We start from the raw sequence: 26114 nt of genomic DNA, 5'->3' as shown, positions 1-26114 counted from the left end.
CTTCGGCGAGGTTCACAATTCTGCAAGATGTCCAAGTAGGCTGTGCTTGCAACTACCTCCTTGCTGGAGTACAGCATTCCATCCCCAGCAGCGGCCAGGCAATGCTCAGCAACAAGGCCTGCTTGTGTGACCACAGGCCTCCGGTAGTCAGAGGTAGACTGCCTCTACGCAGGGAGGCTTCAAATTTAGCTACCTGGTCTATTGCCATAACCATATCCTCTTTTGTTTTTTTAAGGCACACGTCTTAGTGGTTTCAGTCAGTCACAATAAAGCTAAAAGATCTGTTTTCTTCAGTGTACAGCTCAAACCATCCAGCATAAGGGCACCGCTGAAAGAAAACCAAGGAGGAAAACAGTGGACATGATGGTGTGGAATTAACACTCAACTACGTCTAGGTAAAGAAGAGGAATTTTCAGCTATTTGGTCAAACTTTAATGAATTGTTTATGCTTTGAATCATAAGATATATATCCTTAGACGGTATCCCTCCCCACACCTTTTTCTCCTTCATTGGCTGTTTCTTATTATGTTTAAGGGATTTTCCCTCTTTTCCAGTTATATTCACATAGATTACTATCCTTGACTACATTTATGCAATCTTACTGCCATAAAGGAAAAGGGGGGGGAAACCCCCGTCCTTCTGACCACCAAACACACCTGTGACTGTGCTAATGGCGACTTCCTCTTCCCCGCCCATCACACACAGGAAAGAACTCGCCACAGAAACAGACCAATTTTATTACAAAGTTTTCTCTCTCCAAAAAAATGAAAATAAAAAGTTGTCTTTTATTTTTTTTAAAAAAACCACAATATATATCTTCCCTGTCCCCCTTGCCGCCGCCCCCTCCCCCACACAAATACAATGATCTTTCATTTCACCAGTACAAGTATCAAAGAGCTGCATGGAACTCGTATCCAAGAGACTTTAAAAAAAAACAAAACACAACCCAGCTAGACTAGAGGCTTAAAAAAATAAAACCCTTTCCTTGCCCACCCGCCCACCCCGTAAGAGTGACATGGCTATGTTAGCAGCATTGCTGGGTCTGACCCTTTCCGGTGGCGCTCTGAGGAATCCCATCCTCCCCCTGCTTGCCCTCAGGTTGCCAACACACACGCAGCTGTCCAAAGCACTCCTCCGAGCCCTTCTCTAAAGCAGGAGTGGCTCATCCACAGGAGCTGGGGGCCAGGTGTGTGTGCCAGAGCAGGTACTGCCCGGCTGCCTCTGCTTCCTCCAACTCTGCTTGCTCCTCTCTCATCTTGCCCAGCCCCAGCACGAATGAGAGCCTGCAGGCTGGCCATTCGCCAGGTAGAGCTGAGCTGCTAGCCACGCAGCTCTACCTGACGAGTGGCCAGCCTGTGGCAGGAGAGCTCAAGGAAGCAGAGGCAGCTGTGCCTGCTTGGGCATGTCAGGCCGAGCACTGGTCAGGCTGAGCACACTCCTGCTCGAAAGCACAGAGGGAGCACACGGGCTGTTAGAAAGGCAGATTTCCAAAAGGGCCACCTCTTGCTGGCCAACATATTGCGCAGAGGTGGCTCTGAAGGAAAGGCCATGAGGGTGGCAAGAAAACGGGCAGAGAGACGTTTGTGTGCAGAATTCATGTTCCAAGGAGCATCGGCACTCCTCCCCTGACCTTTCATCCCAGCCCCGAAAGATCTGCTCGCAGGAATCCAGGCATCAGGCCTGCATCCTGACCCCTGAGGAGGAGGAGGAGGAAGAAGAGCAGCAGCAGCATTACCTGGTGGATGTCTGCAGGGGCAGGACTGTTCCCAACACCAAGCCCCACCCCCACCCCAAGTTTTATGGCTGTATCCACACCTCAAAAAACTAGAAAGGAACAAGACATAACAAAGCCCCCAGATCACACAGTTCCCCCAAGGGGAAATTACCATTTCAAAAGAAGAAGAAAAAGAAGAGAAAGTGCAGGGGAAAGGGAGTCGTTTTTTAAAAGAACAACAACAGAACACACACACACACACACACACACACACACACACACACACACACACACGTCCCCAGTGAGGCAGTGGCAGGAACGTGAGAATAAGGGTGCCTCTCTGGCTGGACTTCCTGAAGCCAGGTGGGACTCTGGGCCAGGCAGAGTCCTCCCCAAAGCTGGCCCAGGGAGCACAGTGAGAAACACCACCCGGGTCTCAGGACCCCAATATATTTATATAGAAATATCTACAGAAACGTATAAAATACAAATCTTGTGGAATGGGTGGGTACCAGAGAGACCAACCCAGGGGAACCTGTGGCTGAGGGGTGACCCAGCTGCCAGCTTCTTAGGTCGATTTCATCTCTTCCTTGACCCTGTGGGATAAAGGCACAAGAAGGCGTCTTACGAGGGCCTGGCAACCTTTCGGCATACGCCAGCCGGGCATTCAGAAAGAGGCATACCTGCCCAGCGCCTACAGAGAGCAACCCTTCCAAACTCCCAAAGCTACAGCCTCAAAGTTGAGCAACTGCTTTTGCACATCCGTTTCCATTTTTAAAAAATTGTTTTTCCAAAAAGATTACAGCAATGGAAAAACATAGAAAGAAAGAAAAACATAAAAGTATCTTCATAGTTATCATACATTAACATCTTTTGAACATCTCATCAGTCAGGGATTCAACAACCCTCCATTGTCAACCCTCCAAAAACCCACCCTTATACCAAATATTATAAGACAGGAATAATGCTTTAATTAACCATCTGTTCTAAAAAAAAAAACCCCAAATCTTTGATGTGGGTGTTGACCCTGTGCTAAATTAAAATTTATGAAAAGATTCCCAGATTAAAGCACATGTTTCATCTGGAGTGTTCCGTAAATAAGGAGGCATTTTTCCAAAGCTTTAGTAGCCACTCATCTAAAGTTGGGCTTATATGCAGTCTCCAATTGGCAGCATAAAGAATCCTAGCTGCAGGAATCATGTAGAGACACAACTCCGTATATTTAGTAGGAATATACGATTTCGTCATTGATTTAGACTCGATGGGGGCCTGCTTCCCCAGGTGCCTCTGCCTCCTGACTTGGGGCAAGGCCGCTTCCCCTCTAGAATGCTGGAACCGTCAGGGAGGCGGACACTTAGCCCCCATGGCCTCTGTGCCAGGCTACACCATTGGTAACCCGCTAGCCCTTTGAATTAGCCTCCTGTTGTTTATGGCACTTCACAGCTGCTCCTCAGAGTTTTACCAAAGAACAACATGATTTAATGTGCTTAATACGATGCATTAAAGAGCAAAACAAGGGAGCAATAAAAGCCCAGCAAACAAATCAGTCTAAAAATGCCCAAGCAAAGAAAAAGGGGTTCACTCAATGCCAGAGAGAAAACAGAGGGGGTGCCAGGCAAGCCTCCCTGGGAAGGGCTTTTCAGCACAACCCAAAAGGACCCCCTCTGGTCACCATCAGGTTTTGCTGCCTACCTGGGGCTGCAAAGAACAGGAGGGTTGTCAAGCGCTTAGGGGGCCACAACTCAGGGCTGATGAAACTGTGTACAGTGCAGGAGGGGGATGTCACACGGTGCACAAGTTTTGATCTAAATTTTAATATTTCCATTGGATTTTATGTTTTAATATTATTTTTACTGGAAACCATCTTTTGGGAAAGGCGGTATATAAATGGAACAAATACATTAGGTGGATGGCATCCCCATTTCCCTGCTAAAAGGAAAGCAGGCCTGCACAACGAATGACCAGTGACCCACAAATTTAGGCTTGGCTCACCAGCCAGCCATTACTGGCGATCACCACTAGACCTTTTCTGGCACGCAGGCAGAGGGCTCAGGAGAGAAAGCGGGCCTTCTGTCCTTTGCACTGGAGAAGGTAAGAAATGGGGGGAGCCCCCTCACACTGCTGTTTCTCACCTTCTCAAAAATGGCCATGGGAATGAGAGCTCTGGGGAGGTGATCTGTGCAGTGCTGGGGGGCCTGCTTGCCAGAGGGCTGGGGGCACTTGCCACTGGCAAGTGGGTCTGTACGGGCCTGCTTATGATCCACCAAGCCAAAGAACCACGGCCCACGGCCCACGTAGGGGGGCGCACAAGGGGCTTGAGAAATGCCAGGGAGAACACCATGTGTAGCTGGAGGATGTCATCCAACGTGGAGAATCAAAAGCATGCAGGCCTATGTACTCTACACAGCTGGTGTACGTACAATGGTACGATAAGATGGTTCACTAGATTTTTGATCATCATCATCATCATCAATGGCAAGGAGCCCACGTAGATGTAGCTGCCTGGGAAATGGGCGAAGGAGGGCAAAAGGGAGGGGGAAGTGGGATAGGAGCCCAATGAGAAGATGTAGCTGCTTCGGACGTCAACTGCTGAACCAGGAGAGCACTGCAAGTCAGTCACACACGCACAACACACACAGCACTTGCTGCCAGTGAAAGAGTCTCACCCTTTGGGCTCTGCCGTCTCATCTTTTGCCTTCTCCTCCTCTTTTACTTCTGGAAAAGAGAAAACATACCAGGCAAGGTTTCTCCCAGTTACAGGATAAGGTGCAGACATTCCAACCTGGCCTTTAATATACTCCTAATGGAAGTGCTCTCTCTCTCTCTCTCTCTCTCTCTCTCTCATTGGCCTCCTTTCCTCTGCTTATATGCCCATCCTTCAAGGTTGGGACTCTTTTCAGTGATCCCCCCCAGGGCTGTCGGTATGCTGCAATTCCACAGGAACCTGGAGGCAGCTTCCTGGGAATCTCAGCTTTTGCAAGCAGTTTTCTAGCCCTTTTGCTGTGGGGATATGCTTGGAAGTGCATTGACAAGGTCTGATGAGATCTCAGAAGCTAGCGAAGCCGGTGAATGCGGCTTCAGTGCAGGGGGGCCATCTTGCCCCACCCCATCAACTAACAAAATCAGAATACGTTATGCAAAGCTGCCTCATTTTTGCTGGATGCAGCTTTTCTTGATGTGGAACTGCGATTTAATTCCAGCACAAAACGACACTTAGCCTCAGCCTCCTCTTTGGGGATGGACACCCACACACACCCCAAATACACTCTACCAGGACATGTGTGAAGCCACAGAGGGGCCACAGAAACCACATCCCCCCAACGTTACATGAGCTTACACTGACTCCCATCTTAGCTTCTGGCCACAATTCAAAACACGGGGGTTCACCTTTAAAGGCCGAAACTGTTTGAGCCCAGAGGACTTAAGGGAAGGTTCATGAAAAGCGGGGCCTTTTCAGTGGTTGCCCCTTCTCTGTGCAACTCCTTGCCAGAGGATACTCTCCAAGCTACCTCACCCCTGTTTTTTTGTTTTAAAGTAGGTTGTCAAAAAAATCCCACAAAGCCTGCTAGGACCAGTTGCTGATACTATGCAACAAGTCTGCGACTTTCAAGTATTCTTGAAAGTGGATGCTTTTAAACAGTTTAGTTCTACTGTATCATTTTATGAAGGCCACCACAAGGAGGCTTCTAGATCAAAAGGTAAGATAGAAAGTAAAGGAATACAGAAACCCCCACTGGTCACATGCAGGTTTCCATAGCTCTAGTAATTTCCGTCGTTAAGAAGAAGCCAAACACTGAGCATTTTGCAGCTCGCTGAAGCTAAAACTATCAAATTACGGAATAACCATCATCATGTCTCCTTTGTGGTTGCCCTGGGAACAAGAAACTGAACAAGGACCCGGCAGACGTGCTTTTGCAGGCAGATGGCTCCTTCAGAAATCTGTGGCCAGCTGCCCTGCCAGATTCCCTTCCTTCGCTGACACCAGAAAGAGAGAGAGAGACACAGACAGAAGACGATGTTTTCTCCCTAACTCACTCAGCCAGTTCACACGACTGTTAAGAGGACAGGACAAGCATCCTAGCCAGCTTCAGGAGCCGGGCACGCTCCGCAGTCTCAACCATCGGTTCGCAAACAACCAGGAAGGAAGAGTGAATATCTGTGAGAGGAGCTAGGTTGGAGGGGCTTTTCCTCCAACCCCACTAAAATGCTGGGGAGGGCGGTGCCATCCAACCCAGCTCCTGCCCCACAGACGCCGGCCTTGCCCTGCTCCTCTTCCTACCTCATTGTTTCCGGACAATCAAAAGCTGGGCTCCTCCTGGAGCTTGTCCCACCCTCTTAGCAATCAGGTCAACTGCCTTACTGGGAGACTCTGGGCCAGCCACTTCTCTCTCTCCACCTAATCTACCTCACAGGGTTGTTGCGATGATGAACATAACCACGTACAGCACTCTGGGATCCCTGGAGGAGGAGCAGGATATAAACATAACAAACAAGTGGTATGCAGCTGAAAATGCTGAAAGCCTCCAAAATAACCCCACAAAGGTCAAGCTTTCACAGGGCAGGACATCCTCACAACACCAATTTGACGGTGCTGGGTCATCTGTAAGAACATCTGGAAGCCACACACCCCTAACCTAGAATAATTCAGTTCCACTGGGGCTGGCCAGGCTGCAGTTCCTCAGGGGCAAGGGAAATGCACTCTGCATATGTTCAGAGGCACTTTCTGATTACTTCCAAGCCTCAGGCCTGGTGCTCCACACATAATCTAGGCCCAGCAAGGTAGTCTGGGAACACCTTTCAGGCACAGGCTTGCTCAGTCCCTTGGACATGAAACTAGCAGAAGAGTTGGGTAAAAGGTAGAATGATGTTTGCAAAAAGCACATGCCAAAGTTTGAGCCCCACAAAATGACCAGCATGTTCAGTGGCCACTAGCTCTGGGCTGGACGGTACCTTTCTTGTCCTCCTCTTTCTCCTCTTCCTCCGTTTTTGCCCGTTTGGCCTTCTTGAAATTGGCCACGTTCTTGCGGCCACCTTCCCCTTCATCTTCGGAGTCAGAGAATTCCTCGTCGCAAGCTATTCTCTTGTCTGATGAGCGGACTGCGAGGGAGAAGAAGAAGAAGTCTGGTGTCACGGAGGCAAGTCTCTCCGTTTCAGGCAGGGAGTGAGCAGGGGGAGGAAAGGGGGCCTGGTTCAGACAGAATGTGGAACCCCCGTTAAACCTGGCTCTGTACAACATTCCTGAGACTCAGGAACACTTGCACTTCCCCCGCCCACAAAAGTGTCTACTTCCAACTTAGGCGAGAATAAACCAAGATTGGTCATGACAAGCAAACTAATCAGTCTCTGCTTGTTCTTCTCTACCTACCTGAAATACACGGCTCTCTGTAACTCACTTCATGCCTTGGGTTCAAACTGTAGTTTATTTCAAATGAGTGGGTTAGAATAAACTAACCTAAATTGCAAGAAGATGTTCACGGGGATGGGGTGCGTGTGTGTGTGCACAATCCAAAGCCTCTGAGATGTTGCACAGCACTAGGCTTTACCGTGGGTCCACGTTACTTTTGAAATACAGGGCTGGCTCAGGTGTAACACAAAACACCTTGATGTAATCTCACACACAATGTTCTCCAGTTACCAAGAAAGTGGCAAGATCTCACAGTCAGGACTCCAGTCGGAAATATGCAGGGCCATATGAGCTCTCCAACAATTTGCAGCAAGCAAAGTCAAAATTCTACAGCTAGCTTATAAGTTTGGCAGGCTTTGCACACAACCAGTATTCTGGCATGACGACAGCAGCCCAGGACCCTACCCAGAGTTCTCAGCCAAACCTCCTCATAGGAACATAGGAAGCTGCCATATACTGAGTCAGACCCTTGGCTCAATATTGTCAACACAGACTGGCAGCAGCTTCTCCAAGGTTGCAGACAGGAGTCTCTCTCAGCCCTGTCTGGGAGTTGCTGCCAGGGAGGGAACTTGGAACCTGTAGATGCTCTTCCCAGAGTAGCTCCATCCCCTGAGAGGGAACATCTTATAGTGCTCACTCATGTAGTCTCCCATTCATATGCAACCTGGGTGGACCCTGCTTAGCAAAGGGGACAAACCGCTCCTGTGTCCCTGAGCTCCTCCTGTAACACACCTTCCTTTTGAAAGGCCTTTAATTGCTGATTTTAACTGCTGTTTTGTTTTTTATTAATATGATTTTAACTGGCACTTTTTCCTATTGTTGTTGCTTTAAGCACTGATCATGGGTTTCATTTAACTGCTGTCAGCTGTCCTGTGGAGGATGTGTCCTAAAGGGCAAGGTATATGTATTTTCAGTAAACAAAATGCGGCCTCTTGATAGATTGTGGTTAAAGACGGGCATGGGGGGTGGATTTTCCAGTACATAAGCGAAGGGATGATCCTAATCCAAAGAAGGTGGGAGTTCTGAAACTTTGTTTGATGATGTTGGACTACAACTCCCATGATCCCCAACCACAATGGCCTTGTGGCGGGGGATTATGGGAGTTATCGTACAACATCATCTGGGGACCCAACATAAGGGGTTCCACAGAAACCCAGACATGGCAGTTTCTTCTAGGCTGGGGCCACATGTCTCAGGAGGGGAGGGGGTCCTCCCTGGACAGAAAGACTCGTCTCTCTATCCAGCTCCTGAGTAGCAAGGTGACATTTATGGAGGACCACTGTGATTCCCCAGACTAGCACTGACCCAGAGCGTGCATCTCGCCTGCCACAAGAATTCAGGCACACAATCCCCACAGCCTCCAGCACTCACTGGAAATGCGTTTGTCCGGATCTTCCTCCTCTTCGTCTCCACTGTCCTCTGGCACAGCGTCCTCCGGGATCGGCTGCATCTGGACTCCAGGAGCGTGGGGAAGCATCCGTAGATTCTCAAAGAGGCGCTGCCTGTGGCCAAGCAATCACACAAAGACCCCATCCCAGAGCAATCAGAAAGCGAGGAGGGGAGGGAGACCGACAGACAGACCCCTTGCAAGAGTGACCCACCTCACCAGACAGAGCAGCAGGACTTACTTGATCTTCTCCAGATATTCATTGGTGTTCTGGTTGGTCATGTTGGAGGGGCTGATGTGGAGCTTGAAATCCGGGCCGAAATATTCAAAGTAATCATTGTACGGAAGCTCTGCAGAGAAGTTCAGAAACACACCACATGTAACAAAGCCTGCATCTGCACCAAGGCAATTCAGATTCTGTGCCAAGATATGCCAGACAAAGCAACCAAGAGGGGGCACCGCTAACCCCAATGGCAGCAGAAAATGGTACAGACAGCTGAGGTTCTGCACAGTTTCAGGACACCCCCTCCATTCTGGCAGCAAAGCAGATGCACACAAATTCACTTGCACTCCATTAGCAGAGGCTCACCTGAACGAGCCAGAGGGGCAACGAATGAGCTGCAGCTGCCTCTGGTTCCCAACAGCCCAACTGTGCCTGTTCCCCGCCCCCATACCTGCATTAGCGAGAGCCACGCTGCCTTAAAGCTGGCCATTCAAGAAGGGGGAAAGCGTGCTGCCTTACCATTGGGGATCTCTGTGTTCAAAGCAACGGCGGTCTCGTACGTCCAGCACCTTGCCACATTGCGGATCGTGTAGCCGCCCCCTCCCAGCATCAACATGGGCAAGTTAAAGCTTTTGATGAACTCGACACACTTGGCATGACCTGGGGAGGAGAGAGCGGGATGGTGGGGAGGGCGGGAGCGCTTCCATTCAAATCCCCGAGGTATTTAAGAGAGCGCCGCCTTCTTCATCATCAACCCCACCACTTGTTAAGATCATCTAGGGAGGTCCGGTTGTGGTTGCGACCAGCTCGATTGGTGGCGACTCGAAACCGGGCCTTTTCTAGAGTTGCCCCGGGACTCTGGAATGTGTTTCCTAATGAAATTAGTGTTCCCGCCCCCCCGCCCCCACCTCTGAATATTTTTAAGAAGGACCTGAAAACGTGCCTGCTTAGTAAAGCTTTTAGTTTATAGCTCTATAGCTATGCAAGACAGGCATCCCTGGATTTCTTGCAACACTACAGCAGATGCTGCAGTGCAACCATTACATGACAAGACAGCTGCGTGAGAGCCAAAATATGCACCCCTGGGCCAGTGGTCCCCGTAACAGGGAATCCCAGATGTTTTATTCATTGCCCCATATCTAATCTCCGGGTGGTTTACAAATTAACACACAACAATCAAAACTTTAAATCATATAAAACAAATTAAAATAACCATCAACAAAAGCTTTACACATTATAAAATAGGGGCATTGTTGACTACAACTCCCAGCTTCCCAAGCCAATGGCCACTGGGGAAACTGGGAGTTGTAGTCAACAACTACTCAGGACTCTCCATGAGAAATCCTGGAGCAGCCCTCTGCAGAGTGTTTCCAGCAGGACCCAAACCAGCCCCACCGCCAAAACAAATCCCCCTCTCACCTTTAATGGTCAGGTTAAAACAACCCAACCTGTCGCCCGATAAGGAATCTGAACCGCACTGCAAGGCCACCGCGCTCGGCTGGAACGTCTCCATCACTTTCGACATCACCTGGTCAAACGAGAGGCCTGTCAAATACTTGCACAGGGTGGCCCTGCAGAATACAGGGTGCAAACCCTGGCATCTCTGGTGAAGAGGTAGCAAGTAGTGGGAAAGGCCTCTCTCTGCCCGGACAGCCACCACCAGCAGGAAGCAGGAGCGGCTCATCCAAACAAGCAGGGGGGGCATCGAACAAGGCGCAGCTTTGGTTCCCAGCGGCTCCATTTGCACCTCTCTCATCCTGCCCTGGTGTTTTGGAGAGCTGTTGTCTGGCTAAGCCTGCACAGCTGTACCTGACCAATGGCCAGCCTGCAGGCAGCACAGCTCTCCCCAGGGTGGGACAGAAGAGCTACTGGGAACCGGAGGCAGCGGCGCCTCATCTGGCGCCCCCTTGGCTGACTAGTTAATCTCCCCCGGCAGTGTGATGATGCAATGGAAGCAGCTGCTTACCGGCTTGAAGATGGCTTCATAGGACTCGTCGTCTATTCCATCCCGGAGAGGGTAGTTGACGGCATAGTACTTCCCTTTACCCGCACCAATGTCCTAGGAGAGGAAAGGCAAGGCATGGGAGACACAGCATTGTGATCCACAGCCAGGCAAGGGGCGGGGGTGTTCCTTGCTGCAGGCGCACAAGGCTGGCAAAGGCCACCCTGCCACAACAGCATTGCAGGGAGAGCTGGCCTTGCAGTAGTGAGTACAAACAGTCCCCTTCGCTAAGCAGGGGGTGCCTTGGTTTGCATTTGGGTGGGTGACTACATTTGAACACTATGAGATATTCCCTTAGGGGGTGGGGCTGCAGCTCAGTGGAAGAGCCCCTGCTTGGCACACGGAAGGTCCCAGGTTCACTCCCTGGCAGCAGCATCTCCAGGTAGGGCTGGGAGAGACTCCTGCCTGAAACCTTGCAAAGCTCGCTGCCAGCCAGTGCAGGCAATACTGAGTGAGCTGGACCAAGGGCCTGACTCAGTAGAAGGCAGCTTCCTCTGTTCTCACTTGGCACGGAACAGCTCAGAAGGCCAGAGGCTGCTCAAAAGAACTCTTGGCTTGCCTGCTCTGCCTTTCCCAGGTTATGGGGCTTCACCAAGAGCCTGCCCCAAGTGTCCCAAATAATGGAACTGACTCCAGTCATCTTCTCATCTAGAACTACCTATCCTCCCTTGACTGAACTCATCAGCTTAGAAGAGCACTGGGCTGTGAACAGGATTTGACAAAATCAAGGGGGCAGGGATCTTTGGTTTGGCACGAAATGCTTTGCCCTGAACCGATGAGGCAGACTGGCTTATTTTCCAGGCTGGCCACAGGAGGAGAGCCGCTAAACCCAGCAGTGGAGTCCCAGCCCCTGATCACAGAGCAGGCTCTGCCCCGCTCCTTCCTTCTGAGGCTTCACTAAGCGTTGCCCAGATTGCCGAGGTTTTCCTTCACAGCCAGGAGGGCTAGAATAGGGGTTCTCAACCCTGGGTCTACAAGAACTCCAGTTCCCATCATCCTTAGGCCTTTGGTCACTCTGGCTGGAGATGATGGGAGTTGTAGTCCAACAGCAGCTGGAGAGTCAAGCTTGGGAACCCCTGTTCTAGGATGATTCAAGGAAAATCAACTTTAAAAGGTGAACTTCAGCAAGTAGAATGCTGTGGCCAGAATTCTGCTTTCTTGGTATGATCACAGAAACATGGCAGATGTGAGGTCACGGATCCTGCAAAGGAGGCTGAAGAGCCCAATGGAGCCTTTAAATGGCTGTTCTGTGAACACTGGTGAACACTGGTGAACACTGGTGAATTAAAGAGAGGCAGAGTGAGATTCCAGGGAACCACCCTCCCCCCAACTGAATTTCCAGGGAAGCTTCTGCTCGAGCCTCCAGTCTCACCCGCAGGTCCCCTGTTCCTGGGAAGTATTCGCCATACTTATGGAAGGAAGCGGTCATGACCCGGTCCGTGGTGTAAAAGGCCTCCTCTACCCCGTCACCATGGTGAATGTCTATGTCGACATACAACACCCTCTGGTGGTACCTGGGATTGCAAAGAGCTGTCAGACCAGTGACCCAACACACAAATCACCTACAGTCAAACAGGAGCCCATCTGTGAAGTGGTCAGGAGCAGGGAGAACACCTAGAGAAGTGCATGCCCAGAATCCGGATGGCTAGGACTTCCATGGCCCCAGCATTCTCTACACTTCCCACCTTTGGGGAACATTGTTGATGTCATTGTTTGGCACCGAATTCCCAAGCATCTGCTAGGGAACTTCTGTGCACTGCAAAGGATGCTGAAGCGTGTTCTAGAATGCACAATCAGTCCATCCATGGCACAGGCCGCGACTGCAGGACACCCCTGCTGTTTCATTTGAACAGAGAATGCATACTCTGGACCACAACTGACACTCTCCTAGTGTCTGCATGTCATTACACAAGGCTGCCTTTCAAGGAAGCGTGTCCACTAGGAGCCATCAAGACAAACACCACTGTGGTCAAACCACCCAAGAAGGCAGCGTGCTAGAGAACAGTGGTGTTTTAGGCCTAGTTCACACAAACAGCAGGTGAAATGGTAGAACTCTTCCCAAGCACTACCACTTCAGACTTTCTTTGTGTTTCTGGAGAGGGGTGGAGATCATTGAATACTTTTGCTGAGTTGAATACTTACCACTATAAAACTTGGTAAAACCAATGTATTCAACTTTCTGGATTCTATCCTACTCTAGGACCCCCTCCCATGTGCTGTGAATTTGGTTTGTATCTGACAGCCAGCACAAGAGCTACAAAGAGGGCGTTATGTACACTCTGAATGGCCACCATCTTGAAACAAGATGGTGGACCAGCAGAAGTTACCTCTGTTGGGGTCCCTGAGGGCTTCTACATGCTGTGAAGTTCGTTTGTATCGGACTGTAAATGCAAGACTGATATGGTGATCTCAGAAGCCTTCTTCCCTTTGGAAAGCAAGCTAAAATCCCTCCAGGGAGTAGACTAGACTAGAATCCTTTGTCCCCACATGCTCGTTTTCCATGGGCAAGGAGATTTGATTTTTTAAGAAAGAAAGAAAAACCATGGGACATTTAACCATGTCAGCTCCACCTGAAGTCTGAAGTGGCGTTGCCCAGGAACAGGTCGACTATTTCACCTGGTGCTCCTGTGCAATAGGCCTAAAGAGTAAAGGCTAAAAATAAAGACATGAGGGTTTTTATACATGGGGATTACTGTCTCCTCTGTTAGAGATGGGGACCCTTTTTCTTTACGATTCCAGGGCAACTTTGGTTTTCCACGTACTTGAGCAACTCCAAGATGGCCAGGACAATGTCGTTGACGTAACAGAAGCCCGAAGCCTCCGACTTCTTGGCGTGATGCAGGCCTCCTGCCCAGTTCACAGCGATGTCCGTCTGCTGCTTGTTCAGCTTCACTGCACTGGCTGTGGAGAGAGTATCGAACTAATGGCACAGCGGAGATGCCACAGATGACCCGCCAAGCATCCCTGAAGGTGAGCAAAACCACAGGGACCATCTCTGCAGTTCCAAACCAGATGTCATTTTGCTGCTGGGTTTCCAAGACACTCGGCATCCTGCGGGAATGTAAGCTGCTGCGTCCAGCCTCTCCAGCTCCAGAGAGGGAGGCTGAGGTTTCTCCCATTGCAAGCAATGTGCCAAGCAAGGCTGCCTCCCAATCTTGGAGGACATGGGAAAAGATTATTCCTGCAGTTGCCGAGTGCTTCAGAGGTGGCCAGAGTGCCCTGAAGCATGAGGATAATCTCTCCCCCCACCCTCACTCCAAGATGTGGGGTGGAAGGCTGGGGCTCGTCATCACAATGAAACACTTGCATGGAGAGCAGAATTGCAGGATGAGGAACCAGACGACCTTTGTGCTCGTCTACCAAGTTGCATGAACAACAGAATTCGTGTCCCTGCATCCTTTAGAACAATAAAACCTATGATGCAACTACACAGCTACCTACAGTACATCTGTTTTGAGGCTACTCATAATTCTAGGACGCGCACCCCTACCCCACACAAATATTTTGATGAGGATTCACTAGGCATGGAAAATAAACCACACAAAAAACTAAGGTCAGAATACCTGATTCAGTGAAATACAGAACTGGAACTCTTCAGCACACCCATCTGAGAAGCACTCCAACTATCTACACACATAGGCTAACATCCAGAGCAATGGACAAGGGCTCATGCCAGAGGTTTCCCTAGTAGCAGAACACATGCAAACCAGCAGAGAGGGGAAAGCAATTTCCAGTGATCTCCCTGCCTCCAGAAGTGCTCTGGGCGTTCCATAAATACATTCCTGAAGGCCGTGCAGTCCCCAGGGACATATTCCTGCAAGGAACAGAGCACCGACTTCACGGCAGAGGATACTATACCTGTTTCTGAACAGGGCTTTTCAGGGATGAGGCTAAAGAACCGAGTCCGATAGAAGTGACAAGAGGTGCTGTTCTAAACTGTCTGAAAAAATTAAGAACTAACAAATCACCAGGGCCAGATGGCATCCATCCAAGAGTCCTTAAAGAACTCAAACGTGAAATTGCTGACCTCCTTGCTAAAATATATAACTACATTCAGGCTCTATGCTGGAGGACTGGAAAGGAGTAAATGTAACACCGATTTTCAAAACGGGATCCAGGGGCAATCCAGGAAATTACAGGACGGTTAGCTTAATATATGTTCCAGACAAACTGATGGAAGGCATTCTCAGGAATAAAATTGTTATGCACATAGAACAGGCCCTGCTGAGGGAGAACCAGCCTGGCTTCTGCAAAGGTCAATCTTGCCTGACCAACCTTTTGGAGTTATTTCAGAGTGTCAACAAGTGTGTGGATAAAGGTGATCCAGTTGACATAGTATACCTGGACTTCCAAAAAGCCTTCCTCATCAAAGACTCTTGAAAAAACTTAGCAGTCATGGGATAAGGGGACAAGTACCTGTGTGGATTGCTAACTGGTTGAAGGACAGGAAACAGAGGGTAGGGATAAATGGAGAGTTTTCACAATGGAGGGAAGTAAGAGGTGGAGTCCCTCAGGGATCTGTACATAAGTGAACTAGAAGTTGGGGTAAGCAGCAAGGTGGCCAAATTTGCAGACAACACCAAACTATTTAGGGTAGTGAAATCGAAAACAGATTGTAAGGAGCTTCAAAAGGATCTCTCCAAACTAGGTGAGTGGGTGACAAAATGGAAAATGCGCTTCAATGTTGGCAAGTGTAAAGTGATGCACATTGGAACGAAAAACCCCAACTTCACATATACACTGATGGGATCTGAGCTGTCAGTGACTGACCAGGAGAGAGATCTTGGGGTTGTGGTGGACAGCTCGCTGAAAGAGTCGACTCAATGTGCGGCAACTGTGAAAAAGGCTAATTCCATGCTAGGGATCATTAGGAAGGGGACTGAAAATAAAACTGCTAATATTATAATGCTCTTATACAAAACTATGATGCAGACACACTTGGAGTACTGCATACAATTCTGGTCACCACATCTAAAGAAGGACATTATAGAACTAGAAAAGGTGCAGAAGAGGGCAACCAAGATGTTCAGGGGCCTAGAGCACCTTCCTTATGAGGCAAGGCTACAACACATGGAACTTTTTAGTTTAGAAAAAAGACTACAGGGAGACATGGCAGAGGTCTATAAAACCATGCATGGTGTGGAGAAAGTGGATAGAAATAATTTTTTCTCCCTCTCCCATAACACTAGAACCAGGAGTCATCCCATGAAATTGACTGCCAAGAAATTCAGGACCAATAAAAGGAAGTACTTTTTCACACAATGCATAATCAACTTGTGGAATTCTCTTCCACAAGATGTGGTGACAGCCACCAACATGGCTGGCTTTAAGAGGGGTTTGGATAACTTCATGGAGGAGAGATCTATCAACGGCTACTAGTCTGAGGGTATAGGCCAGCTCCAGCCTCAGAGGCAGGATGCCTCTGAATACCAGTTGCAGGGGAGTACAAAATGACAGAACCCTTAGGTAAATGAAATCTAAGCCCTCCTTAGAAAACGAGATGTTCCATGCCTCAAGCTATAGTTCATTTATCCTTTGAGATTATTAAAAAAAAACCCTGGCCATAACTTACCTACAGAACCACCTGTAGAAAGCTGACAAAACTCAAACAAGCCATCGAACACTGGGCAATCCTCTCCAACATTGACTAGAAAAAGAAAGCAAAAAGGAAATGCTTGCAAGTTGAGAAGCAACTTTAATCCAGGGGAGTGGATGGACTCAGCAAAACAATGGAGTGGTACCAGGTGGACCATCAGAACTTTGATACAACTTCAGCCCAAGACAACAACAATCCTTCAGGCTAAGGAAACAATTTGCCTAATGGGTGGGGGATACCAGGATGCAGAGAACTGGCAAAAAATATGCAAGGCTGTAAACGGCTGGAAGGAGGACACCATTTCCCCTCCAAGAGCCAGTCCACATAATCCAGATGTGCATAGCACAAGCAGAGAGCTGCTCGCACTGAGGAAGGCTGCAGAGAGAGAAAATAGCTCAATCTTGTTTGCTAATAGAGACAAGATGTTAAAACTGCCTGAACTGTCTGTTAGCCCAGAACACTTCTAAATTTTGGTGGAGTTCCTCGACAATCCACACTAGAAACACACACCACCTGCTGGAGTCAAAGTTGAGCACAAGAACTCACATTAATCAGCATAAATACTTTGCATTTGCACAAAAGAGCACTCAGAATGCTCCATGGCAAGGCATTATCCTCATATTGCAATATGTTCTCCAGTTGTTTTGGAGAGCATAGAAGAAGCATCAACAATGTATTACAGAGGGATTTTACTGACTATGAGTTTGATCCACCAAAAACTGCTGCTTCACATTGTATCTGTGCTCAAACTCTGTAACTACACACACACACACACACACACACACCCCTTTCTGCCATGCAGAGCCACTTCCCCACCCCCCATAACTACTCCAGTTGCTAGCAAGCGTCACTCTCAAAGCTTACATCGCTGCATCTGCTTGCTGTATTCAGACATGTTATCTGGACGAATCGACCGCAGAAATTTGATGTAGTCGTCACTGTGGTATTTGGTCATTTCCTCAGCACTTGCTTTGTAGGGTCTCTGTGATGACAAGACAATCTTTATTTAAAACACATTCTGGTCATGCTGACCAATTTGAACAGACTTCAGGTTCCGCAGGCTCATCTCTGGTGGAGCATTTGCCAACTTGGTACTCGGGTACCAGCAACAACCGAGAACAGCACCAAAAAGGCAGGCAGAGTCTGGCTATCCAAACCCTAACCCCTGCTAACTGGGCAAAGAGGCATCTTTTTAACATGGTGATTCTCTTTATTGAGCAGGGGGAGAGTAACTGACCCTATCCAGCCCCAGCACAGTACCTCCAGTGACTGTTGCTGGTGTCTGTCTTATGTTTCTTTTTAGATTGTGAGCCCTTCAGGGACAGGGATCCATCTTGTTTATTTGTTATTATTTCTCTATGTAAACCACTTTGGAAACTTTGGTTGAAAAGTGGTATATAAATATTTGTTGTTCACCATAATTGCAAACCTCAAGGTCTGGTTTCTATTACCATGCAATGGAGTAAAGAAATTGACTTCAAGAACTGGGCAGGGTGTGTGCACTAAATTAAGAATAATTAATTCACTAATCCAGGTACTATCAAAGCTGTCCCATAATTTGGCGGGGGTGGGGGTTAAAAATGCATATGTTAGCAGTTTTCTCTCTAATTTTTTTCATCTGTGTGCGATGTGAATTTTGTTCTGGGAAGCAGTATCAAGGCAGTGTGTGCACACATGCATTCAGAATGGGGTCTTCCTGGTTCAAGCCTAGCGGGATCTAAAATTAACTGAGCAGACATCAAAAAACATGTGAGCGTGCGCACATGTGCACGCCTTAGAGGGAACACTGGATGTTAGTGCTTATCAGTCACAAACTACAAGAAAAGCATATAGTATTGGCTATAGGTGAGACTTTCCTGCTGATCATCTTTAAGGCAGAGTAAAAACAGCTTCCATGAAAGCATACAGCAAAGCTTTTGGACCCTGAGTGAGAATGGCTCGGCAGCTTGACAAGCAGAGCTCCAGGGGGGTTGATTTAAATCACCAAGAGAAAACACCTCAGCATAAATGACTGATGTAAATCAAGTAAACAGTGATGCAGATCTGATAACGAAAACACATTTGTTTACAACACCTAGGAGGGGATGATTGCTCTAATTTTTTAGATAATTTGATTTTACCTAATGGAAGAGATAGTATTGAATACCTGGCTTTTTATATAATGAGTAACTTTACTCTTACTTGTGTCAACCTGCCTTGCATTTCATTCTTGCACGGCTTTCACTTGACATATCTTCCTTTCTACCCAGGAAAGGTAATTCTTCAAAATATCCCCAGATGGGGTGTCTCTTATGTCCAGAAGCCATGACAGTTTTTCAGTGGCAAAATGTGTATTGAATAGAGCCTTCCCTTTCCCCCCATTTTCTTTTAACTTCACCTCCTTTCCTATATTGTGTCTCTGCCTTGGCCCAGCCACACCACAAAACAGTCATCCTGCTATTCAGCCTGTGTCTTCACACATGGAAAAACAGGCTTAGAAACAGAAACTAAAGAGCCAGAAATTTCCAAAAGCAAGAGCTGGCAGTTGCTGGGCACTTCTGGGCAGACCAGAGCCATTTTCATTAAATGAAACTGAAATGAGTTCCCATGTTTGACTAGTAGGTTGATTGGTTCAATGCGTGTGAGAGAGTAATTAATTCTTATTTTTAAGTGTTGGTGTAGCACGTTCGTAAGGATATTTGATTTTAATACTTTATTTTTTACATGAGAATTGGAAATTTAGTATTTTATTAACTTTTTTAAAATCTGAAAAAATCTGGGGGGGTGGGGGGTTGTGTTTGTTTGTTTTTAAAATCATTGGTTTTTATCCACAGTAATTTTTGTGAACTTGTCTGCAAGACTGCTTTAAGGAAAATACAATATACATCTGGCCAACTGATAAAGGGAACTGATTGTTGAATGGTACTATATAAATAAGATGTTTTCCTATTCTATTTTTTGTTTAAAAAATTAACATATTGGGGTGGTTTGTTCCTTCGGTATGACTTCTTGATTAATAACTTTTGATCCGTAGATTTTTAAAATAATTTGTTTGTGTACACTCACATAGATCTCCATTTTTCTGTAAAGGCCATAGTTCAGGAGGAGGTTGTGAGTCATTCTGATTCGGTGGGGTTTCATAGGGTGACCTTGGCCATAATAATAGTTTCCGATGTCCCCTGAAAAGGAAAGGGGGGAGAACAACATTTCAGTTACACGGAGGACTTGCACTTTGGGAAAGGCAAGCCTCTGCTTGGCAGGCAGGAGGCCCCAGCTTCCATCCCTGGCAGCAGCTCCAGGATGGGCTGGGAAAGACTCCAGAGACTCACCTTGGGAGCTGCTGCCAGTCAGTGTAGGCAATACTGAGCCAGAGGCACCATCTCAGAAGGCAGGTTCTTCAAAGGTAGTTAAACAACTCTGAAGAGTTTGATGCGACTGAGAAGTGTCCAGTCCAGGAAAGGAAAGGGTAGAGCAAAGCACTGAGAGCCACCAGCACCCACCCAGGCCTCTCACTGCTCAGGACTTAGAGCAGCTTCACTCTTTACGTGGCAAGCTCATTAGCTGTGGGTGTATCAGAATTCCCCGCAGCAGAAACAGCAGTGCGGATGTCTAGGCAGGCCTCGAGATGCATCCGCTGGAATAGTTACATGAGATGCTGCCTTCGACTGAATTAGACCATCTAGTTCAATATTGTCTATACCAGAGTTGCACAACCTCAGCCCCCCTGCAGATGTTGGCCTACAACTCCCATGATCCCTGACTATTGCCCACAGTAGCTGGGGGTGATGGGAGTTGTAGCTCAACAACAGCTGAAGGGCCACAGTTGTGCAGCCCTGCTCTACACCGACAAAAGCTTGTAGGTAAGTAAATATTGGAGCCTTAATGGTGCAGCAGGGAAATGACTTGACAAGCAAGCCTGAGGTTGTCGGCTCGAATCCCTGCTGGTACTATATCAGGCAGCAGCGATCTAGGAAGGTGCTGAAAGGCATCATCCCGTACTGCGCAGGAGGCGGCCATGGTCAACCCCTCCTGTATTCTACCAAAGAAAACCACAGGGCTCTGTGGGTGCCAGGAGTCGATACCAACTCGACGGTACACTCTACTTTTAGTCACATGGCTAGTGTGCAGGGACCCGTCAGGTGCTTGGCAACAAACTTGGGTTAGCAGACTAGTAAATTTACCCATCAAATATTGTCAGTTGACTACCGTTGATACAAAGTGGAAAATTTTCCAGAAAATTACCCACTTCTACATTTCCCCTCCAAAAATGTTCCATTTCTAAAAATGCCAAAAAGGTTTATGAAGCAATGCAACATAATGAATAGACACCAATACAATACTATCAAGTAAACTGGGCAGTTCCAAAGTTGTAATTAGCTTTTTTCCAAAGTGATTATCCACAGGAACACGCCCCACCCCCTTTGACATATAAATTGGGGCAGGGAGTTGGGTTTAAAAATAACACGCATACATAACAATCTTTAAAAATCAAGTTGTGAATTCACCCTTGTTTGTTATTGACCTGCACAGTCAAAACTAACATTTTTATTCCATCTCAGACTGCAAGTGTAAGCAAAACTGAAATCCACATCACTGTTGACTCTCTCGGGGGTTTCCAGCTTTGGGTCCCCAGATGCTGCTGCTGAACTCCCTTCATCCCCAGTCACAATGGCCATATGCCGAGGACCCCTGAATTATTTCATTGGCCAGTGGTCAAGTCCTCCAGGGATCCAAGAAGGTACGCTACTGTGCAGGTAGCAGCTTATCCTTTTTAAGAACCGTGACGATGGTGTCTCACATATTAGCCAGGGCAGGGCGGGCGCCAGAGCTGTCTGCCCTGAAGCCATCAGGGCAAACCGAGCAGCACAGCAAAGCCTCTCCCTCATGGCCACCTGCTAGAACTGCAGGAGCCTCCAAACAGGAAGACAGTCACTGGTGACAAAGGTCACTGCCTAGGACCATGCAAGGCGCCATCTTGCTTGCCGCAGGAGCCAAAGCGTAGCCGCTCTGTGTGATCTGGCTGCCTGCACTTGTCAAGCTCATGTGAAGGATTAGGCTCAGGCCTAGAACCAGGTAAACTTTTAAAAACATTTGTTTCATTCAACAATGATCATGGACTATCTTGTTTCTGTAACTAGCCTAAGTCAGGGAATCTCAAAGCTAGGAGCCCAGATGCTGCTGGTCCACACCATCTGGGGAGCCAAGCTTAAGAACCCCTGGCATAAGTCTCTGTGATTCTAATCACAGTTAATGCTGCAAACATGTTTTTCAAGGAGAGGCATACATGCAAAAGGACACAGCTTCAGGCACACAGGAAGTAATGGCAGTGAAAATAGGATGCTGAACTCGGGATAAACTTTTGATCCAACCCAGCACAGCTCTTCCTGTGTTCTAAAGACCCATTTGGGTACACTGGGGAGTTGCAGCCCAATCAAGGTTCCTAGGAGCATGCACATGGGTGTTTAAGGACATGCAAATACCATTAACACTTTGATGCAGGAAATAACAGCAAGCAAGATAACTGCATAAAGTGCAGATCTACTTGCTGGAAACAGCATCATCAAATGACTGAGCTTCCATATGCAAACTTCAACATACTTATTTTAACAAGTAATGGGCCACCCCAGGCAAGGAGGTAGCCCCAGCAGCTTCAAAACTACTTCTAGCCACAGATGAGACTACTGAAAACTGGAGTGGAACTAGGACCTTCCAAAGAGACTGACAGATCACATGATCACAGCCAAGTCTGCATCAGTCAGAGAAGTTGCCCATCATGGAAAATACAGAAGAGGCCAGGTAGGCTTCTCAGAGGAGCAGGTCGCTTGGATTTCTCCTGCTGAAATGATGCCAGGCAGAAGGCAAGAAGATGGAATGGAAACTGCTCAGGCTGGCGCTCTCTGCCAGGCTGCAAGAGCCAACAGCCCAGCTCTTGAGAAAGCAGCCGGCCCTAACACACACCAAGAAACACTCGCTGCTCCCAATAAGCTCAGAAGATGGTGGCAAGCCGACCCCTCACCATGGGCACAAGAGGGGCCTTGACTGGTTTGGGGAAGACAGGAGGGCAGAAAAGTCTCTCAAGGGATTCCATGCAGCCTGGAAGAAGCATTTGAAAGCATCGCTGCCTTCAGGGAGAAGTTGGGAAGCTAGTGGCCCCAGCTCCATTTACCAGGAACTTCTCCCTCTGCCCTGCCCCAGGGGTCACTCCACTTCCAAGAGGCACATGTTACCCCAACAGCCCCAAAGAGTCCTACCACAGCCAAAACAACACCCCACCCCTACAGCTCTCTGGCCCCATCAGACAGCAAAACCCTCCTCCATCTGCCCTGAGGGTTTTCTCCTCCTCACTTTCCAACTTCCCCACTGGCCTTTCCCTCAGGCTTGTAAGCGGCTACTAAGAATTGCCTCTGAGCAGGGAAGTTCTATAAAACAGTTGTGCCATTTTTACTTCCCAGGAAAAATTTAAAAACTAATGTGAGATAGATAATGTTACTATGTGTGGGCATAAGGACTAAGGAAAACATTGGCAGGCTAGCTTATTTGCATACGTATAGCATATAGATAGATAGATATCTTCTTTATTATTATTAGGGAGTAGAACTGGTGTTGCGGTCGCAAGCATGAATTGTCCTCTTTGCTAAGCAGAATCCACCCTGGTTTGCATTTGAACAGGAGACTACATGTGTGAACACTGAATGAGATTCCCCACAGGAGGTGGGGCTGATCTGAGAAGAGCACCTGCCTGCTTGCATGCAGAAGTTCCCAAGTTCCCTCCCTGGCAGCATCTCCAAGATAAGGTTGAGAGGAACTCCTGCCTGCAACCTTGGAGAAGCTGCTGCCAGTCTGGGTAGACAATACTGAGCTAGATGGACCAAGGGTGACTCGGTCTATGGCAGTTTCTGATGTTCCTATGCAAGGCTGCCGGGAATTACCAAGACTTCCCTGGTTTCCACTTGCCAGGTTTTTTTGTTTTGTTTTTTAACCTGCTCCCAACTCTTCCCTTCCCAGCATCCTCCCATGCCTCCAGGAATTAACTTTGCTCTTTTCCCCACCACCATCGCACCTCAGCCCAGCCTGCTAGACATCTTCACCTGCCTCTCTTCCCATCACCCCAAAGGCTTCTTCGCTAGCCCTTCCTTCAACTACCGCCCACGCTCCAAAATCTTTTTGAGCAGCAACCTCGCCTCCTCGCCCCGTCCAAACCCTGCCTGAGCTACATGCTCTCAAGGGAGCTTTCTGCACAGAGCCCGGCGGCCCTGCCCTCCCACCCACCTGGCAACAGGGCGTTCGGCCGCCTGGACTACCGGCAAGGCTGCTGCTCCGGGTAACAGAGGTCAGGGCCAGCCCTTCTAGCATGCCCGCCGCACAAACCCTGGCATCACTCGCCTGCAGAGCCCACTCCTGCCCCAGGGTCTTCCCCGGACGCTCCCCTCCTGCTCCTCCAGCCCCACCTCCCTCTCTCGTCCTCCTGATCACAGGTGACTCCCCAGCTGCCTTCGTCATCCCCACCCAGGCGCTTCACCCTTCCTCACTTTTCCACTCCCCCCTCGGACCCCATCATCATCATCACCACCACCACCACCACCGTCAACCCCTCCCCTACCCCTGCCCTCTTCCTCACTTTCTTTTCACTCCCCCTCCCCCCCCAGACAGCCCACCATCACCCTGGGCCACAGAGGGCTCCCTCCCTTTCACGGGCTTGCAAGCAAGGGGCCCAATGCCCAGCTATGTTTATCGCCCTCCCACACCTCTTCCTCCTTCACTGGCACCCCACAACCACCCCCACCCCTCCCTCACCCCTTTATCATCCTCCTCCCCTCCTTGCCCCCACTTTGCTCCCCCTCCCCCTCCCCGCCCCCACTTTGCTCCCCCTCCCCCTCCCCGCCCCCACTTTGCTCCCCCTCCCCCCTCCCCGCCCCCACTTTGCTCCCCCTCCCCCCTCCCCGCCCCCACTTTGCTCCCCCTCCCCCTTCTTGCCCCCACTTTGCTCCCCCTCCTTCCCCCCACTTTGCTCCCCTTCCCCTTTATCATCCTCCCCTCCCCCTCCTTGCCCTCACTTTGCTCCCCTTCCTTCCTTCCTCCCGTTCCCCCCTCCTTCCTCATCCTCGCATCCCTCCACCTTCCTCCTCCTGCCCCCCCCGCCTCCCTCCCGGCCCCTCCTCTTTCCTCTCAGGCCCCTCCCCCCGGACCCCCCTCCCGGACCCACCGTCGTAGTAGTAGCAGACTTTCCGCTTGGTCCCCTGAGTCAGCGCCATTTTCCTCCCGACAGCGCCTCCGTCCGTCCGGCCCCGAGTCCCGCCGCGCAACCGAGCCCGCCCCGAGCTGCCGAGCAGCGAAGGCTCCCTCCAGCGCCGGCCCCGCCTCCTCGGCTCCTTCCCGCCTATCACAACGGAGACGCTTCCTCTCGCGGCCGCCAGGGTACCCAATGAGAAGTCAGGGGAGGCGGGGCGCCACCGGCCAACAAGTTAGATCGAGTGGCGAACAGTTCGTTGCTCGGACTGTACCACTTTTCTCGTTGAAGGGAGAGTAGGCGTATTGGGGCGTGGGGTTGTACCATTTCCAGATTAAGGAGGGGGGCGGTGTGGCTGCAGATTGCGCTGCTTTCGTGGAGGGAGCGGGAAGGATGCCTCCCGCGCCCTTCCGTCAGTCCAGGATGTCGAATTGCACGCTGGCACGTGCCAGCCCTGGGCGACCATGTTCTTGTGGTGGTGCCTTCGAGAGTTCCAGCTCTCAAAGAGTAAAACTGCAACTTCTCCGTTCACTTCTGCAAGTTTATCAAAATACAGCTTGCTCGACCTGAGCTGCTCAGATGGCTCAGGTCTAGCTCTAGCAAATCTACCACGGCAGCACAGCCTAGCTCCTCGGAAGCGACCTGCCTGCCGCATAAGAGGTGGCCAGAGCCAACATTTACAAAGAAAACGGAATATAAATTAAAAAGATGGTAGTTTTAAAAGGCAGATAAAACACTGTGTCTAGCTGGAAGCCAAAATGAAGGGCCATTCCTCTTAGGGCTGCCAAAATCCCATTGCGGGAGTAAGGGACACCAGGCGGGAGTATGCGGATGTAATTGGGAGCCTGAGTGCAGTGTGTGTTTTTACCACTTGCAACTTAAACTATAGTATTAATCCAACTTGGATTTCTTCTGCTCTGCTTATTGATATAACCATGGTTGGCCAAACTGGGTGTGATATAGGGGTGTGCATGAACCGGTTTCTGCAGTCATGCAATGGCCTCCATGCATGCACAAAGGCCAGGTCAGTTTCAGAACCATGCTGCCGCCTCGCTGGTGGGCTGCTGGGGAAAGTGCTGGACTAGTCAACACCTTACCTCTTCTTTTAAAGGTGCCGTCTCACTGCACTGCCCCCAGGTTGCCCTTTAGAAGCCTTTTAAAGCCAGGATTCCCCTTTGCAAGGATAGCCCCTCAAACCACCGAACCAGTTCGAACCAGTCCACCATGGACCGGGCTCAGTTCGGTTTGATCACGGACTGGCCTGCCTCTCCTGGAGGCCGGTCCGGTCTGTGGTTGAAGAGTCATACCACCCGGTTTGTGATGAACCGGCTCGCAATCGAACAGTTCATGCATACCCCTAGTGTGATGTCATTTTGTTTTCTAGAGAGAGAAGAATTGTTAGCCAGTAAAACTAGGTTTCACACATGAGCACTATCTAGTAGTCATCCCTTGCATGATTTGCATGATCCTGACACCTGGAAAATGCTAAGTTAGCCAGTCATCGATGGCTGTTAATGCTTTTGTTAACATCCCCAGTAAGGGACTGTTGGCAACCCTAAGCCTGAAGCCTAGCAGAAGCACA

The 26114-nt window shown here is 49.2% G+C and overlaps 1 protein-coding gene across 2 annotated transcripts; it reads right to left on the bottom strand.

Moving 5' to 3' along the window:
• Positions 1-717: 717 nt before the first annotated feature.
• HDAC1 (histone deacetylase 1) lies at positions 718-24666 on the bottom strand. 2 transcript variants are annotated; one of them, XM_053268143.1, is made up of 14 exons: positions 24509-24666; positions 19372-19484; positions 17191-17308; positions 16303-16377; positions 13493-13631; positions 12103-12244; positions 10695-10787; positions 10148-10256; positions 9248-9388; positions 8747-8855; positions 8490-8620; positions 6665-6811; positions 4381-4429; positions 718-2310 (listed from the first exon to the last, which is right to left on the bottom strand). In XM_053268143.1, exons 1-14 carry the CDS (start codon positions 24555-24557, stop codon positions 2283-2285), a joined length of 1443 nt encoding a protein of 480 aa, XP_053124118.1. In that variant the 5' UTR covers positions 24558-24666; the 3' UTR covers positions 718-2282. The 2 variants fall into 2 exon arrangements, with proteins under 2 accessions (XP_053124118.1, XP_053124119.1); XM_053268144.1 differs by lacking the exon at positions 16303-16377.
• Positions 24667-26114: the final 1448 nt, after the last annotated feature.

The sequence above is a fragment of the Hemicordylus capensis genome, chromosome 7 (genome assembly GCF_027244095.1).
Source record: "Hemicordylus capensis ecotype Gifberg chromosome 7, rHemCap1.1.pri, whole genome shotgun sequence".
NCBI lineage: Eukaryota > Metazoa > Chordata > Lepidosauria > Squamata > Cordylidae > Hemicordylus > Hemicordylus capensis.
This window is presented reverse-complemented; position numbering and strand designations above follow the sequence as displayed.